This window comes from Passer montanus, unplaced genomic scaffold, assembly GCF_014805655.1.
Source record: "Passer montanus isolate IOZ18808 unplaced genomic scaffold, ASM1480565v1 scaffold87, whole genome shotgun sequence".
In the NCBI taxonomy this organism is placed as follows: Eukaryota; Metazoa; Chordata; class Aves; order Passeriformes; family Passeridae; genus Passer; species Passer montanus.
Genome location: NW_024374034.1, coordinates 2,299,167 through 2,319,318, shown reverse-complemented (window position 1 = coordinate 2,319,318; position 20,152 = coordinate 2,299,167). Strand labels below are relative to the sequence as shown.

Here is a 20,152-nt window from a genome sequence, read left to right as displayed (position 1 = left end):
GCCACTTCATGGAAATTTGGCTCCAGAAAACCATGACGAACACCACCCTGATGACCGTGGAAACACTCACTCCTAAGGGAGCGCCAGGTGGTATTTTCAAACTTAGAAGGGTTGCACAGATGCTCCTTGCTCAAGCAAAAAACTAGGCATGCCCAACATTTTTGGAGGTCATACCCTTTGGAAGTGTCTGCATCTCCAACAGAACTGGCAATACATTGCTGATCAGGAGAGCCTTGCTCCTCCTTGCTCCCTCCGTGGTGCTGACCATGCTTCGAAGAGATACTCTGTGCTCTTTGCAAAGATCTCTGCATGTCCCTCAAACCTGCCTTCAAAACAGAAGCTTTCTGCCATTTATCTGCAAATTTTTATTTTCACAATACTATATCTTTCCTCTTAAGGTACTACCTTAACAAAAAAAAAAAGGCATAAAAGTGGTGCACAGACCTTTATACTGTTCTCATGATTCTTCTTGTTCCCAGTGCTTTAATCTCTGCCACTTTCCACATGATTTTGGCAATGAATTCTCTAAGCAAGCATCTAGTTTTGCATTGGTTTTGAAACTATCATTAACAGCTGCGCTGCTGAAGTAACATGCTGTTCATTAAGCACTGGCCTCAAATAGGGTGATCGTGAGATGCATATACTCCAAATATCAGTTAGCACATATTACTGCAAAGGCATCGGGGAAGCAGACATTTAATGCTGCTCACCAATTTTTAATGGTGCATCTGGTGCTGGTGTTGCATAGAGTAGATTTTCTGGCTTCAAGTCTCGATGCACGATCCCATTTGCATGCAGATACTAAGAAAGAGAAAGTCAAGGCATGTAAGTGAGAATGGTCAAGCATGAGTTGATGTCTTTCTAATTCTCTATAGCTGCAGATTAATATTTGATCTGTGTGTGACACAGAGTTACTTCACTAATTTTCAGCAGCCCTTTTCTCTGCAAACTTGCTCAGCACAGGATCCTTGGATTCATACTGTAATCTGAATAGGAAAAATAAAATTTGGGAAGGCAAAGATAACATCATGTTCATTTGGGAACAAAATCAGAAAGTATCCTTGAATTTTAATACAGCAGTAGCTCCTAAGAAGCAATTTGATAGATGATGGGATGCCAAAGTCTGTCTCAGAGGAAGGTAGTTTCTGCACATTATAATATTCTATGAGAGAGGAAAATGGTCACATAACTATTAAACAATTAAATAAACATATTTCAGTAGAAAGGATGCAGTAGGTGTCCTGGGCCAACTACAATGCTTGGGGTCTCTTGGTGCATATTTCTTACAAGTTTTAAAACCACTCAACTGGAAAGTTCTAAAAATCCATCTGTCTTGCCAAAGTATATGCAGTACATGCCAATCCACTCACTATTGAATTTCTGCCATGCACTAATGGAAAGAAAAATTTGTAGAATATATAGCTTCCACTTATATTGCTATGGACAGAAATTGAAAAAAAATATAATATACAATATACTGATAGACAAAAAAGGATAAACTAGTGAGAGAAAATCTGTATTTATTGTTGATAAAATATTCACACAAAACTCTGAAGTCTTAGAAGACAGTTGCTGAAGGGTAGAATCACATTATCTTATTCAAAAGTCTCCTGTTTTACATTTTAGTAGCATCTCTCTCAGCTGTGTTTTCACTACCAAAAAATCCCAGTCTCTGTGCATATTTATACAGGAAATGACAAATGGTTGAATATTCACCTAGACAACACAACTATAATAATGTACACTTGAATTAGCATCTGAGGTGAACTCTTGGCTGTGTATCTCATTGTAATTTTAGTTCCTATAAATTGCCAGTGATTAAATAACACTAAGAAGGAATACATTGCTCTGTCCTTGGGCATTGTTTTAGTGATACTGTGTGCTTTTCACAAGTGTTTTTCTCACAGTGCAATAAGTGGTTTTTATTGACTTTCTCTACAATCCTAAAGTCACAGGATTTGTCATGATATGACTTTTAGAGATCAGTCACTCTCCCCTTACTTCACAGTGAAATTTAAGTGTTTGCTCCAGCTGTTTTCCAGTAAGATAACTAATCAATTATCCATGGTAGAAACAGCCAACAACATACAGAAACTGATGGATAGTACACTTCTACATAATTTAATACAGCTACATCTGCATGCCTGCAAACAATCATGTCTACCGTCCATAGAAATATATCTTCATCATGCCAGACATAACTGTAGCAAAGAGGCTCCCACAGCATAGCAGTGATGTGTTTGACATGCAGAGGTGCAATCAAAAGCCATCAGACTGGAATGGACAGAAAAAGATGTCTGAACTGATCTGTGTTCATGTGCTGAAAATCAGTTTAGCTGCCTCTGTAGGAGTGAGAAGGATCAAACATTTCATGATCACTTGATGGAAAACAGACACTGCCAAATCATCTGCACAAAAAATCCTTGACCAAATTTATGCAGAGGAATGTTCCAGCCAAGTTTGCAGTCTTTAGCAAGTCCTCTTTACCACATGCCCATAATCCTAAAAACATTTTATGCTGTGAGGCTGAAAACACAGACATTTTCTTCTCTTTGCAGAAACACAGTTTTGTGGGAGGGAATTTTGGGAAAAAACTTTAGGTGAAGCTGTTCAACTTTTCCTCCCTTTTAAGTCATAAAATGAGACTGGCTTGTGGGGCTCCCTCTCACACACAGTAAGAATCATAACTGAGAACATCTGCTAACCACTCCTGTGCCCTATGACGGACTGACTTTTCAACTAATTGAACTTGGCATGTAAACCAGGGGGGTTTTTTGTTACAAACTTACAAAACCCCAAGTAGGAAAATTTCTCTCCAGCCTACCCTTTGCATAAAACTTACATGTGGGGGTGCCCAACAAATGAAAATTGCCTCACTAACTTAACCTATGCCTTTCAAAGATTGTCACTGCAATATTCAGAGCTCTCTCTCTCATGTGCCCTCATCACAACAGCTACACCTACTCCCTCTTCACCACACCTCCCCTTAACTTCCCAGCATTTAATCCAGAATTCCTGCTCAGACATAGGAACTCTGACATCTCTCTGCAGCCCACATAAGTCCTGCCATGGTCACACCCTAAAATCAGTCCTTGCTGCTCTTTCCTCTCTCATCCTTTGTTTCTCTTGCTTGACTTCACATTTGGGCTGGGACAAGATGTGTTATGGCCAGGGACACCTCATGCTGCCAGGTCCTGGGTTAAACAGCTACTGTTTGCAGCTTATATTTTCATAATACATCAAAATTTTTTGAGTATTGCAAATAGGGTCAATAGCTTTGTTGTGAGCTAGCAGACAGAATGGCAACATGGATAAAAAAACTCCAAACCCAAACCAACAAAAAAAAATCTCCAGTGATTTTATGGATATGGATACCCCATTCTTCATGGAAGTATTAGTTAGGCTTTTGGATCCCTAGGCCTCTGAGGGGATAGACAGCTGGCTGGACTTCTGTAAAAGGTGTCTGCCTCCAAACAGCCTTGTTAATAAAGATCTCTAGCAGATGCGGTGGCCTCCTGTCGTGTAGCCTGGGCCACCTGTTACTCACAGCCCCCTTGCAACACTGTCCCTTATCAGCACTGCTCCTTAGTTAATAGATACCCCAGGACTGACCTATTTCCAAATTTTCATCAGTCCCATTCTTCTCATGTAGCATTAGAGCTCCAGGTATTGAAGGAATACTAATTGGTTTTGTAGAAATATGAACAGTATGAGCTAAAGCATCTTGGTTTAGAAACAGATTTAGTTAAATGAGCATAATCCACTTTGTATAACCCTTGTCTCCATTTATATGTGCTTTGTTTTGATTGCTCTTGCTTTATTTCTCATATACCGATTTTAATAAAAGTTATGCTCCTTTGCATAACTTCAAAGACTTTCCCAGTTTGTAGTACAGAGTTGGGCATTGTGCACTTCCATTGTAAGACAGTGCTCTACTATTTATCTATTATGTCTCTTAATGACTAAGTTATATGGTCAAATGAGAGGATCTGGGCCCAGGTATCATGCCAGAACTCACTTTACAAAGCTGGGCATTACTGAATTACATCACTTTTCCCACATAAAATATATGGATAAGACTTGGAAAATACTTTACTTCTATGGCTGGATGTAGAGTTTGTAAGTGCATAGCACTGCAGAACAGTTTAACACATCATGCACATTAAAATGTGATCATGATGTGGTACTCTCACTGCAGCTAAAATACTCAGTTTTCACTTTCTTCAGATTTTCAATAGAGAATGGAAACCAATAAAAAATCACAAAGAACACTCAGGTAATCTGGGACAAAAGATTTATAACAAAATTTGAGTAGCACAGTCTTATTACTCTTCGATAAACTTTGAGGTCAGACTCATCATGACACTAGGTTGTGCTGAGTCTGATATACAGGTGCTTCTCTGCAGGACCTGCTTAAAATGAAGGCAGCCTTCATCTCAGCCTTTACTCCTGGAGTACACAACAGGAATTCATAACTGAACAACTTCCATGACTTTAACTATGACTGCAACAGAAAGAATGTGTTTTTCTTTTTTTTCATTCTTTCCTGTTAAACTTTTTTTTCCAAAAAGCTCTCACTCTGCTGTATGGAAATTTCTTTTGTTCTTTGTTTTGTTGTTTAATAATTCAGGCATCTATCTAACTTGAAAGATTTTATGACAAAAAGACAAATGTAAACTGCTTAAAACTCTGCCCCTATCCCTTAATTTTATTTACGGTACGCATTACACAGAACTGTAGAAAAGTATGGGTGTAATGAACCTGAATGATGTATTCCTCTCTATGTTCCTTGGCAGCATCAATTACACCTACAACAGTTGTTTGTTCTTTGTTCAATTTATTCCTGCAGACCTCTGCTGTTAGAGACTTTACAATTTCCCCAAGCAATTTATTACAGGGCTGTGCTTTCCTGACTGTTACAAACTACTTCCCTGCAACTCACCTAAATTTTGACAAGAGCAGATGAAGACCATTTCTTTGTTTCCAATATATGGAAGAGGCAGAAAGTAGATTATCTCCTTGTTTTGCAAGAGCCTTTTGAATGCTTGTTAGCATGTACACATTTATTCTTCTCTCTAGGATTTCAGGACTTTTGTTTGGTCAATCTTTTCTAGACTTGTGGTCATTCTTGTTTTCTCCTACAGGAAAGTGTTAACTTGCACTAATGTGTTGAAAATGCAAAAATGCATTCCAGTAGTTGTGACCTGACAAATTTTATAGAAAGTATCAATAAATGTATTTGCCATTTATTTCCAACATACACCACTCCTGTCTGCCTTTTGATCCAGTGTAACCTTCAAACTCTTTCTCTTCTTTTTTCCAGTGTCCTTAACTGAACAAAAAGGGCATTGTATGTTAGCAACTTTATTTTATTCCTAATCCTACTCTGCAACATATTTGCAGCTTTCTCCAGTTTTATGGTTTACAGAATTTTATAATTGGACCTTCTATTCCATCATATGAGGTTACCAACAAAAAACACTAAAAAAGCAGAGCAGACAAGGATTCTCCTGAACCTCCACTTTTGCTCTTCAGATATGCTGATACACATTCTCTCAATAGAGACAGCCACATAAAAAAACAGCTTAAAGCCACATAACCTTGATACTATTTCAATAATTTATTGTAAAACTGTCAGATGAGTCAAGTACCAAAAGCTTTATTTATGTTAAGTAGGTACAATACCTTCTGCTTCTCCCTCACTAATAATATCTCTTACCATGCTTAGGAAAAAGTCAGATTGACTTGGCATGGCTTGATCTGAAGGAAATCCTGCCTTGCTGATGACCTCCATGCCTTGTTATTCCCCAGGTGCCCCATTTTCTTTTCTTCATTATTTACTTCAAATTTCTGGGGAGAGTGAAGTTAATTTCTTCCTTCTTCCTCTTGAAGTGAGTGCTGCATATATCTGCTTCACTGCGCAGCCAACATCAGATGTGATTGCTATCTATTACATGTATTTTAGGCTTTAAAAGCTTGCTCTTTAAAGATTGTAGCATGGAGGTCACTGGGTGCAAAGAATTTTAAAAAATATCTAAATTATTTGAATACACTCTGAAATTAACTTTTAGTAATTTTTCTTATTATAGGCTCATCCTTTACAACTTAGTCACTGCTATTAAATGTGCTAGACATCTGGGTATAGCTCAACATTTACGGAAACTAGCAGAAAAAAAAAAGACAGAAACAGTGCTTCCTCCTTCTAGACATCTTTCAATAGGTCTCCCTCACCTGTAGCACTCCTAACGGGTATGACTGAGCTTGCTACCCCTCTTGTTTCATTCTAGAATTCATGCATTCTAGATGCATTCTGTTTTTCTACCTTGGCGTTCCTGGCTTCAGCCTTTGAATTCCTTGTGTTATTCAAATCCAGGCATGAAGACCCTGACCTGTTCTTTGCTTCCACATGTGTCTGTGTTTAGCTCCAGGATGGGCTCTTCCTGAGCAGTGAGTCATGGAGTGATGATGGCAGAGTTCTGTGCACATTAGCAGTGGGGAGAAGTCTGTTGACTGGTGTGGCTGGTGCAGGGGTTTCACTACAGCAATTTCTGTCCAGGATGCTGAAAATGTGACAGCCATGATCATGAATACCAGATTCACTCATGTTTTGAAAAGGAAAATTTCCACCAGTTTCATTGCTGGATAGAATGTATTTAGGACTTGCATGTTGAATTTATTACAAAACCAGGACAGTATGGTTTTGAACCAAACACAGCACTGGACATCTTCCGCTATACATGCAGTCATTACATGCATAAGGGGCTGAAATCAGGGACTTTTTTTGCTCTCTTTTCAGGAATGTCTAGACTTGTAATTAAGCTCTTTCTGTGGCCCTCACAAAAGCTGCACAAAAGAGTATCATTGCATAATGAAAGCTACTGCACAGTAATTTGGTTTGATTACAGCCATATACTGCTTGAATAAGGCATTGTTAATTGGTGCAGATTTTGAATCAGTTAAGAGGAAGCTTAAATAAACTTTCAATAAACCAGAAGGAGAAGGATATTGGGGGGGAAAGAATCCTGTTTTCTAGTCCTAGGAAGGTGAGTGAGCTCACTTTATACAAGCAGAATGGGAAAGCCATTCTCCACCTATGTGGTGTCTAAACATAATTCAGCACAGACCTTACAGAGTACAGAGAAACATTCAAAATGTGTCACTGAAAATGTACCTGGAATCCTACATTCCATGTTGGTGCAGACTTTGGAAAACAAGACAAATGCAGCTTGGGGGAATTGAGAGGTATCTAAAATGTCATAGTTAATGAGGACCTCTGCACTATTACAATCTCATGCATGTATTAGCCAGTTTGCAATTCATGGGTCCCACAAGAACACAGAAGTTAAAGATTGATAAGAGGATGTGGTATGTGACCTGAAGCTACTGTAGGCTTATCCTAGGCAGATCTTCTGCATCTCACTTTCTACATTTTTGAAACTGTTGAGGCATATAAGCTGCACAGATGTCAGAGTGACAAGTGCAAAGGGAAATGGGGACATATAATAATTTGTTTTTGAAACAGTGCTGTCACCACTGAATTCCATGTAAAATTCCCCTACTTCAAATTTGTCAGACTTTATTTAAAATATGTATAGTTATATAACAGCCTGTTCCTGTTCCATTTATCCCTTCGGCAGCACATAACTTTAAATACAGAACAGGACCTGAAATCCTATATGCTTTGGCTTTGGAAATTGGATAGTTTTATTTGTGCTGATTATGGAAAAGTGCATTTATCTAATTCTGTTGCTTACATGGTAAGAACATTGTTTAGGGTTAATTTTTTTTCTGTACAAAATAGAACACAAGAATAGAAATAATTTTGAATATACAGGGATTGTTTTAAGAGGCCTTGTAGTAGTATATGTTAGAATTCGTCCTTAAAGAGCTTAAAAATACCACCAAATAAAAACCCACCATCAATAGTAATGTCAGAACCCAGCTCCACAGGCATCAGCAAGGCTTCAGTAATAAAGTGTGAGATCAAGTTACAGTTATATTCACATCCTTACCTCCTCTTTGCCACCATTCCTTTCTGGTAGTAACATTGGTTTTGAGACTGAATGAACCACCACCACCATGAAGAGGACCACTTTATCACCACAGCAGATGAAACCATTATCAATTTATTTTCTGGATATACTATTTCAGCAAGTTATGGAGTTCAGTGTCTGAGACTTAGAAAGGCCACAAATAATGAAAGCTCCTCTGAACATCTTGCAGAAATTTGATTCTTTGAATTTGTCTTGCTTTTACTGGTTGCTCTGGGAAATAGGAGTATGCTATTATGTTTGCTACTTGAGAAACCAGCTTCCAAATATTTTCATAAAATAGCCATTAATCTAGTCAGATGCATTTAACTGAACACTTTGTTTTAGTGGAACAAAGAATATTTGCCTTTGTACTTAGCATAAATATGCACTAACACATCTAATTTGATTTATAATTTCAGATAATAAATCTTTGTATTATGAAAAGGAATGAAAAAATGCATCAGCATAGATGAATAAAACCAAATCTCATTATTTTCTTTGCTGATCTATGATATTCAGAGTTATGAGATAGGTCAGAAAGAAGATTTTAAATTAAGCAGTTGGGTTTTATAAATTTTCAACTGCATTCCCCACAATTAATTTTCCTTTATATTTAGAAGCATTTTTATCTTTTTGAATATTCCAGCTTTTAGGAGAATGAAGCAGCATTAGGGGTGACGACACTACACCAGGTGTGGTGACAGTAAATCATGTACAGTAATTTCTGTACAATCTGACATATGTAACACACACACCTTCCCACACAGCTCCCAAATGAGCAGGCTTTGTGCAGAGAGCTGTCTGCAGTGGCATGAAGTTCTCCTCTTAAGCTGTAAGTAGGCCACAGCATCAGAGTAGCTAGAAGAGATTTGCTATAGTGGCTTTTTCTCTACATCTATCTAGAACAGCCACCCACCTGCAGAATTCAAAGAAGAATAAACATATATTTTCCATGTTGCTCACATAACCACTCTGCCTAATTTTCTTTTTTTTGTTGTTTTGGGGGTTTTTTGTTGTTGTTTGTTTGGGTTTTGGGTTTTTTTGTTTGGTAGTTTTGGTGGTGTTTTAGGGGGTTTTTTGGTTTTTTTTTGTTTTGTTTTTGTTTTTTTTTTTTTGTTCTGCATGTCTGGGGTATGGAAGACAAAGATATGCATCTTCTCCTGCAATTGCCCAGACTCCTTATGCAGGAAAATCTTACCACTGCAGTCTCCACATAGACTGGGCACCTTCCCAGTGTCTGCCCCTCTCCAGCAGCATATGGAAAAGGTGAAGAATGTAGTTTGTTTTGGGAAAATGCAGTGATTTATGGTGAAATTCAAAAGAGTTATTGTAACAGATGCAGGGTAATGCCGCAAAATTGCAGTGGGCAGAGCTTTCTGAACAGCTGTGACTCGATCTGTCAGACCTGATGAGGTACAGTACACTCTTTCATGAAGTGCAAAAAAAACCCAGGAGAGCTAAACTCCCCCTTAAACAGCACCCTTCTTAAAGCAAAAGCCAAAACCTAGCACTGCAGCTCTTCCTTGGTACAAGCACCTATATCCTCTATTGTTTTTTTCAGCTCACAGAACCTCTCTGCTCAACTTACTTAACCCAGCAGAGCTCTTACAACCAACCCTCCACAGTGTGCTGAGGTTTTATGGTTTGTACAGAGGTCAAAAGACAAAAAGCATCACAGTCACATTGCATTCTACCACTTTACTGTGCTGTCTTCACCATATTTTACTTTATTGACCACTGTCACAAACAAACAAACAAACAAACAAACAAATTCCTAATAAGCAAGAGTTTTTAATTAATTTAAAGACATGAAAAAATATTTAAATAGCATTAGAGATGGAATTATTTTAAAACCAACCTACAAAAAAACAACCTCAAACCCTTTGTAAATACACTGATGTGTCTTTAATAAAGTGATGTAACTACAGCCAATTTTGAAAGGAAGCAGGGAGAAATTTTATAAAATTTAGTTTCTGCCTTTTAACCAATGGCACAAATCTACAGAAAGGCTTTTATCAATCTGCTATCCCTATACAGAACACAAAATTCAGCAAGATCACTGCAATTCTATCAAATTTAAGAATTATGTAGATTCTCTATTCTGAGCAGATTATTGAAAAACCAGTGCTGTTTTTGCAAGCCAGTAATGTCTTTGACTTTGCGCTGGGAAATTGAAAAATAGATGAATGAAATCCAATCTAGAATAGATCTAAAGCTGTTGCCAATGATATCTGGTGCTAGCTCAGGTCCCAATAACTTTCATCATCAGAGAGACATTTAACTGATGGAAAACTATTTCTGGCAGCATTAGGTTTCACTGACCACAGGGATTCACAAGCCACAGCTCTAGGATACTGTAACAAGGCCATAATAAAATGTCCTAATGAGCCACAGGTACACATCTGTTCATTCTGAACCAACACATTTTAGTTTTCTTGCAAGAAATTGGTTTTTTGCATTCCAATCAAAGCACTAAATTTCATTTTGATTTTTTTTCTCCCTTTTTTTTAAACAGGGATATTTCATAAAGTAATGTAGATGTTAAATGGGTAAGTTACAGGCTTTATGATGTGCTCTTGAACTAGCAGATTTTGTTCTGCCTGTACTGTACACTACAAAATTAAGCCATGCCAGGAAGTTCTCCTGGGTGCCTTCACTGTTCAAATGTTTAAAAAAGTCCTGGGTAAATTAGCAGTGATCAAAACAACACCCTGTTTCTCAAGTGAAAGGGTATTCCCATCAGGCAATTTGAATCTGGCCATTTTTTTTGAAGGCTGGTGCTGGCACAACTTAATGGCATGGATATTGTCTATAACAAGCCATCTGTCATTGTTGACAGCGAATGACTGTTTTGGAAGGGTCAGACTTAAATTGTTTCAAAGGTGAGATTTCAGTGTAATATACCAATGAGAATGAAATTTCTCTTGTCCGTCCATGAAACTCTCATTCCAAAATATGCATTTTTAAAAGTCTATCATTTTTGATGCATCATTTTACCTATGGGATATTTATAATCCTGCATTTGAATTCTTCTTTATGCATGAATAGCATACAGATGTAGTTTTGTGTTATATTATACTGCTTTCCTTGAATGGTCAATTTTGGCCTACATTGGCATCACTTGTTAAGCCTAATATTGACCACACATTTAAGCTGCATAAACCATACTATTAAAAAAAGAATAATATTCTTTTACTTTTGTTACAGACTTTTACAAAATGTAGTTTTAAACAGCTTAGCCCTCAAGGAGTATATGCATGGAAGAGTCTCCACTCATTCATTTCCTAGATGTAAGCCCTCAGCCTCTGCAGTACAAAAGCCAACCTCAGTCTTCCAAGTGCCATTACATTAAACCACAGTGGTGGTGTGGAAAACTTAGACTAATCTCAGCCTCACAGAAGTGTGACACATGCACTCTCCTATTCTGAAATCAGGAAGGAAAACAAAATATCGTTTCTGTTGGCAGCACCATACCTCAGGCATCTCCTTGCTCAAGGTACACGTTGCAAGCTAGACCTGCCAACTATCCCCAGTTTTCATGTTTTTACAACACAAACTTTACATTTAAAATGAGGAAAGAAGTCGATTATGCTCTATCATGGGCACTCAGTGAAAAAACCCAAACAACTTCATGGACAGTTACTTAGGATCCCAACACAGCGAGAATTCATAAGATTGATTTCCATTCCACGTTTTAAAGCCTGAATTTTTCTTCAGGTGATGACATTAGGAATATACATTTCTGTTGTACTTTACAATATACCAGCAATATCTGTAAGGAAATCAGGTATTTTAAAAAAATCAGACCCATTTAGCTATGTCTGTAAGAATGTAACTGGAAGGAGGTATAAAATTCTCACTTGCTAGTAAGAGAAAGACGTCAGGTTAGCCTGTGGTTACTCTGATACACAGGTGACTGCTTCTATTGAAAAGCTTTCTCAGATTGCACATGAGTATAATTAGAAGTTTTCTGTAAAGGCACATTACGTGTTTTTGCAGACACTCGAAAGTAGAAGAAAATTTCATGTTCTGCTGGGAATTATCATGACCTCATCAGGGCACTCCATGTTCATTGTTCAGACACCTGGAATTCAGACACCATGTGCCACCCAGAGAAATGCCAAATTGTAAACCTGAATTTGCTAGCAGCTCTTTAGTCCAGAACTTCAGGCAATGCTGCCAATTTTTAAAATACATCATACGATTGTTGTTTTAATATCCAAAAGACTACAAACATTTTTCTTTATGACATCTGCTGATACTGGAAGACACAGGAAGAGATTAATTTAAAATTGTATTTTTATCACGGAAGGATTTTCAGAAACGTGTTTCCAAATATATTTTCTGGTTTCTACATGAATCTCTCTTAATTCCAAATGTTGCTATTACAATGGAGATGTCCATAAAAAAATACAAAAATTAAATTTCTGTTAGTATGCCATATTCTTCCCAGCATTCAGAAAATCCTTGTAAAAATGTCTATGAATATGAGCAAAATGGTTGTGCTCTGTCACATATTCTACAAAGCCATGGAACTGACAAGAAAACCCTAGTATTTTGACTTTCCTTTGTACACAGATTTTATTCCCAGTGCAAATAAGCCAGCCTTTCCCAAACTGCAACTTCCAGAGCTGTTTCTCTAAGTGAGTGACAAAGTCATATAATACAAGTGCTTTCCAGGGTGAATAGTGATAAAATATGTCTGAGAACCTGCTGTCACCTCCAGCATCTGCCTCAAGGTCTGTGGTCAGAAAGGAGGAGCCTGGGGTGCAAAAGCCACTGGTAATTTTCAATTAGGACTTAGAGCTAGAAAAAGGATCAGCCACACATGACAAACAGCAAATAATCCCATGAAATCAGTGTAAATGTTTCTGTTATCTTCAAAGAAACCAGAGTGTGTGTGCTAGTTTAGTGTTTTGCACTGCACTACCACCATAATGTAGACATCCCTGTACCTTTGATCTGCAGACACTCACTGCTGTGGCTCTCAAAGAGAGTTGAGGTCTTCTGGTTTAAAACTGTGGAATTGAATGTAATGACCAACACTCAGTCACATGTTATCACTGCACTCTGAGGGCTGGGTATAGGGTGGCAGTATGTTTTTCTTTTTGTATTTTAATCCAGGTTTGTGTTTTTGTATCAAGTACAAGAGATTTAAAGATTAGCATTGAAGTTAAATTTACTCCCATACTAAAAGGACACAACTGGATAATTAAGAATCTGGTCCACAGATTCCTGTTGTCCACAGATTTTTATTGATTAGCTTAGCAATCAGTGTGAGATACAAACTGTATTTATTGTTCTAGAGTAATTTCCAAATTGAGGGAATGATTGTATTAAAAATTTTTGTATAGAAAGTATTTTACTCAAAATATCAGTAAATAAATCTAAAACATGCAATGAGAATCAGGAATGCCAGCTAGGATGAAAAACTTTTTCTCTCATGTCTCTGAATCTAAACATAAATCCATATAAACAGAAAAAAGCTATTTTGGTCTCAGTCAAGTAAACAGCTAAATTTCTATTAATCAGAACAACAAAATGACTGCAAAACTGTGAAGAGATGACTGAAAATTATATCCTTTCTTTACACCCTGTCTTTCATCATCCCAATGTTTATAATGCTATCTTTTATGTTTTTTTTTTAAATCACAGAGGTTTCTGACTTGCTATGACCTGGATTATAAATGTGAAATATTATCAAGAAATACAAAAGTAAAAATTCAAAGCTTTTCGCTGTTTTGCATTACACAAGAGGAACGTGAACCCCCTCAGTCTCTGCAGGCTATAGTTGAACAATTCCATAAGACTAAAAAGTGCTAAGAGAAGATAAATCAATGTTAATTTTAACATATTTCAGAAGAATGGGGTGACACTCGTGTCCCAGAACCTCCTCTTATCAAACCACACCTGGACTAGGCTTAATGGCAAATGTGAATATAAACACCAATGCTGAAGGAGAAAACATCCTGCCTGTGGACTGTTTAGAGGGAAAGAAATCCTCTTCTTCAGAAGTTTTGATAGTAAACTTCATGCAACAATCACAGATATGAATATGTCTGGATTTCAGTGAAGTATCTAACATTACCTCTGGTGTCTAATAGGTCTTGCTGATTGTTGCACCGATGGAAATAGAGATCAGTAGGAGAATGCAAAGTAGACAGGAGCACAAAGCAAGGGAAGCACTTGGTATTGAGAAACCTGTTCTGGAAAACAAGGAATGGATGCAAGACTGGAGAGGCTTTTGTTTGATGAGACAATGCCAAATTTTCCCTGTTCAGCAATGCAAAGTAGAGGTTAGAAGGAGGATTTGATGACCCTCTACTAGTACACAGCAATCAACATCAGGCAGGGTGGAAGGAACAGGCTTAAACTAACCCATTCTTGGCACAAAAAAACGAACTAGAAAGTAGCTATGAATATTTTTAGGCCAAAATTGAGAAAAAAGCTCCACACTGTGAAAGTTGCAAGTATTCAGGGCAAATTTCCAGGAGGAGTGTGTGTGGGTCAAACAATGAACTGCTTCTAGGGTGATGCAAGTACAGCTGTAAAGAACAGGCTATGGTATTTTTTTTTCTTTTCTGTTTATACTAAAAGGCGCTGGGTTTGCATGGCAAAGTTTTGGGAGCAAGGGGACTATAGGGGTGGCTTATATGAGAAGTCGCCAAAAAGCTTTCCCCCAATCCAAGCGAGCCAATTCCAGCTGACTCCAAGATGTACCCAAGGCTGGCCATCAGCAACAGGGGCAGCAACATTCTGATAAGGTATTTAAGAAGGAGAAAAAAATCCCTCACCACAGCAACAGCATTTCAAGGAGAGAAGAGAGACTATTTTCTCGTTATCACACTGTGATTTAATTGGTAATAAATTAAACTAATTTCCCAAAATGGAGTCTGCTTTGCCTGTGATGGAAGTTGCTAAGCGATCTTCCTGCCCTTGACTCATTAGCTTTTTGTAGTTTTTTCCTCCTCTGCCTGTCTGAGGAAGGGAGGGATAGAGCAGATTGGGTGGGCATCTGTCATTGAGCCAGGCTCAAGCCCCAAATACAGCTTTTTGAGTGTTTTTTAGTTGTAGTTTTTGGTGGCTTCTGTGTGTTGTGCTAATTAGCAGAAGAGGATTTGATGCATAGGGAATCTGACTCCATGCATCAAATCCTATTTCTTTTTCCCAGATGCACAGGGTGAACTCCTGGAGTGATGCCATTTTTTGCAACAGACAAATGCAGTCCTTGGATGCAGCAGGGGAGATATTGTCATGAAGAGAGGTGCTGCTGCACAAGACTCTGGTTTAAGTCAGATGCCAAAACAGGCTGATGATGCTACTACATGGTGTAACATTTAACTTATATAGTGAGAGTTTTTTGGACTGAAAAACAAGAGAATTTTGAAGAACGTCAAAATTTTCATTTTGCAAATGAAGATTAATAAAAATTAGATGCAATATTTTACATATATAAGGTGATACATGTAAAGATAAGGTCTATCTGAGTCATCAGAAGAATTTGTTTAATTTTGAATTATTTTACCTTGAGCATGGGTGCCTGAAATATGAGACTGGAGTTTTCCCAGAACAGGTTGCAGTCAAGTTCAGACCTCCAAATAAGAAATCTATTAAGCCTGAAGTCCATGCTCTTATGAGCAGAGATTAAACATATGGGCTTATTTGGCTTAACAATAGCTGTAGGCTGTGAGAGGAAACAAATGCTGTTTGTCAAGACAAGAATGGACAAGATGGAAAGAGGAATGACAACCCATAGCTGTTAGTTAATCACTGAGGTCAAAGGAGGTTTCCAACAGGAATGCAGTAGCAAAAAGCTGACTGGTCTCATGATCACAGCTCTATGAGAAGATATATCTATGATGGCGACAGCAAAAATCCTAGAACTTATGGAGACAATAGAAACATAAGGTTGAGTTTCAGATTTGAGCACTCTTCCAAGAGTCCAAAAGTGAGCCCACCTGTGAAGTCAGGGATACTTTTTCCAAACTGTGGAGTCAACAAGACCAAATTTAATTGCTGTGTTTACCCCACTGGCTTCAGTGGAGCATTAATGGTCTCCACAGATAGAGGATTTAATCACAGTAAAATCTGTACTTTTACGTAATATATGCCTGATTTTCAGTATAGGATGTATTTTTTCCCCTTGCTGAATCAGTGAACAAAATCTTTGGGACTTCAGCCGCTGCAGTCATCATTCAGCTTTTTTGAACTTGCAGTGATGACAGTAACTGTGTTTAGACAAAAATTATTATAAAAAGTCACAACAGTTTTGTACAAACCAATGTTGTTTCCAAACAAGGAAACAGAAACTCTCAAGCACACCATCAAACACATGATTTAGCAGGAATAGATAAAAAATGTTATGAAAACTTATGAAGATGCCAACATTTTCCACCATTAAAGTGAATTTACTGCACCTACCTCTTTGACAAACCTAATTATCTTAACTGTCACTGTGCTTAAGCTATCTCATCCCAGGTTTTGGAAGATTTTATCATAGAATTGTAGCAGTATGCATGTGAATTATGAGCAAAAGCTGGTATTTTTCACACACAAAAAAAAATTACCACTCTGTCTACTGAGAGGAGGCAACATTAAGCTACAGATTATCACATTACATGGATGACTGTATGCATATAAATGTACACCAGCACATTGTACAGGAAGTGAACCAAACCAGACGCATTTTCTTTAGAAGAAAGCAAGAGCATTTAATCTGTAACACCCTGGTGAAAAATTAAGAATGTGTGTTTCAGTAACATCACTTCCATGTGGAGCTGTGCATTTGTACTTGGTGCTGCACATCAGTCCCTACTAAACTTGAGGGACAACATCCTTGACCAGGATTTTAAGACCCAGTTTGGTGAGCTGTGACCATCCTGGAAGGAGGCAGCAGGCAGCTGGCTGCCCAACACGTGGCTGGGGCAGGCAGAATTATGAAAACAAAGGGAAACATCATGCAATAGTATTTATTGTGACTGCCAGGAAAGTACTACATTATAGCTGCTTTCTGTTGGAATGTCTCTTATTAAAAAAACCTCTGAACAAGAGAAGTAAAATTATTTCAGCTTAGGTTTTATTTGCTTTTATTTTAATGGTGAAAGGGCAAATAAAGTTCTAGCTCCCTGTTCAGAGCATATTCCCTTCCCTTTGCCTAGCCTGCATGAAATCAGGAAGAATTAATTCTGGAGGTATGATTATTCACTGTGAACTAGACATGCAAAAATGAGGTAATAAAATCCCTAGAAAAAGTGTGATTTTTTTAAAGGAAAATACTTGTCAAAACCAACATATTCTAAAATTCAGGACAGGATCTGGCCTGCAATCTGTAGTCTAAAAGGCTTCAGTCTTTGGGACAGTTCTGCTTCAGCGAAAGCCTAGCAGGGCAAAACACGTGAGGCTATACATGCCACATCTTAGGGAATAAAATGAATATACTTCTCTGTAGTTAGTATTTAAATATGTGACTCTGACATCTCAGTCCTTTCCTGAAGACAAGTCACTTCTTTTCAAGAGAAATGCCAAAATTCTGAACCCTAAAAAACTAAAGAAGAAAATACTAAAAAGAGGCTTTCATTTTGGCAACCAAGAGAACTGTATTTTTTTAAAATGGCTGAAGGCAACTATTGTTTTTTTTTTCCAGCCACATCTGAAGGCATCATTTCCTTTTCTTTAAGGACTCCTACTTCTCAAGGTAAATCCTGGATAAAAAACTGCTGTTGCAATGGTAAATAAAGGCAGAAATACACAGATTTCTCTTCTCCTTTTCCATCAATCAACAAGGCACAACTGAGGCTCTAAGCAACCATCCCTGTCCCAAGCTAGACAGCATGCACTGCTGCTGCTGCTTCCAGTGCCTGAACACTTTTTCTGGAGAGGGCAAAGCCACTCCAGACAGACCCAGAAGAGGACAGTGGGATGCTGCAGAGCATCTGCTTAGTGACACCTCATAGTGACACACCCCTTTTGCAACAAGGGTGTGCACACCCTTTTTGTAAAGTGGTGTATTTTCCAGCCTCAGAAAGTGTAATCCAGCATAACCTCAGGGGCTTTTTTTACACAGATTTGGTGCTGGGTATATGCCAGTGTGTCCATGTTACATCTCACAGCACACCCTTTTTCTAACACTCTATTCTTCTTTATGTTGAAATCAGGTAAGGAAGCTTAATAAAAGCCAAACAGTGTTTTAAATATTTATTTCTAAAATTCTTTATTAGTCAGCTGCATTTATTTAACACGCAGAATGCTTTGGTGTGAGCAGACTTGTTTGAAATATAAACCACAGCTATACCACTAAATCACACGAAAGAGTTTTCTAGGTTATTTAAAACCTAAGTTCTTTCCTTTCAAAGTAAGTGTTGATTTCTCAAGAGCAGAACAAGCCCACTAGTGTTACCAACAACATCTTCAGATAAGTTCATCTACCTGTTAAACTGCACACACTACCTATTAGAATGAACATTCCACTGTTGTTTGCTAGCCATGCTTTCCTGCTTAGACACCCTGCCCCCCTAAAATTAACACAAAATGCAAAGAAAACACTGCAAAGGAAGATTTATGACAGATCACAAGGATGAATGTCCACACCAAGTTCAAAGTGACTTTCCAAATGGTTGAAATACAATGATGCTTCTGAATGGAAATGCAATGTCATTCAGAAATTCCTTTCTGCCTAAGTGCAATGCCTATCATATTTATTACTTTGTTTAAAGAAACAGTTTTTAAAATTTCTGTGCCTTGAACTGGACACTTAAATGATTCTCAGTAGTGAGGCTCTCCACTCAAAGCAAATATCACCAGGGCTAGAAGTCAACCAGAGACTGAACCTCCTGAAATTGAATAAAACCCATGCAAATCAGTAAAGGCAAAGATTTCTCACTTCACAAAATGTAACCTTCTCCCTAATTTAGGAAGGATATAAATTATATTTTCCTGGCACAGATACTTAGAGGAATCAGCTGCTCATTCTGGTAAGGTCCCATATGTCTATGCCATTACAGAAACAGCAGTCCTTTAATCTAATTAGCATGAAATGTTACCTACAACTACCTCAATTACCAAATGCACAAATCTTACTTGAATATTTCACTCTTTTGTATTTGAGAGAAATTTTACACATTTAGGTTTGTGATTCAGAGTAAATAAAAACTGATAGCAGATGAAGAAACTACAGCATGCCAGATGCAACAGCTTATTCTCAAATCTCATGTGATTTATTGCTGTGCAAATCTAAATAACCTTAGGTGCCTATACCTGTATTGGAAGTGAAGGACAACAGGCATAAAGCTACATTTAATTTTGTTTCAGCAGAAAATTTTGCATCCTGGGAGGGGGTCAGAGCTGGATTCGTGACCTCTCAACACCGCAAACATGTTTCTGCTCTCTACTGCCATGCTGAGCACTGTGAGGAAGGGACCAGACATTTAAAGACTGGAGAGGATTTATGGCCTCCCATCATTCATTGGTTTGCATTTATTGATCAACCCAAAAGCATGAATGCAGCTGTCACTAGACAGGATTACAGGAAGAATGGCACAGAAGATCCCAGTGGTCTCTGACACCTCCCAAAAGAGTAGTGAAGGATTCTATCTCCCTGTCACTCCAGAAGATAACCTCCTTCCCCATGTGCAACTTCGAGCTCAGAATACTGACAAAATACAAACTACTTTTTCTAATCAGAAAAAACTGTAGACTCCCCTGTGCACTGCAATGGTAACAAACCAAGACCATACTGCAGCAGCAGAGCAAGAAACAGAGTCAAGAAGGCCAGTGATGGACACATCCACAGTCCCTGCTGGAAGGGCCGCACACCCTGCTGGGTACACAGCATTTTTCATTCAACCTTTTTGATGAGTAGGCTCTTGTGGGGTCTTAAGGTCTTCTCTGTGAAGGGTTGTCAGGCTCTTTTCATGACTTCTGGCTGCAGATGAAAATTTTTGTAGGGGCTGTGTCAGAGATCATTTTAGCTGGTCTTTAGGGAAGGGATGTGATTAAGGGTTTCTTCTTGTAGTGGAGGTCCAACAGGGATGCCCTTATTCTTCTGGTGTCACTATGTCCAAAGCTGCATGAAAGGATTTCAGCCAAAGGCCCTTGCCAAGTTTACAACACATTGTACACAG

General features: G+C 38.1%; 1 protein-coding gene across 4 annotated transcripts in view; it reads right to left on the bottom strand.

The window, feature by feature from the left end:
- The window catches only part of CAMK4 (calcium/calmodulin dependent protein kinase IV), a 136,270-nt gene that overhangs the window by 13,901 nt on the left and 102,217 nt on the right, over nucleotides 1-20,152 (bottom strand). For all 4 annotated transcript variants that reach the window (XM_039733408.1, XM_039733412.1, XM_039733409.1 and 1 more), the window contains one exon: nucleotides 711-801. In XM_039733408.1, coding sequence (XP_039589342.1) covers nucleotides 711-801 — 91 coding nt within the window. The remainder of the gene's footprint in view (nucleotides 1-710; nucleotides 802-20,152) is intronic.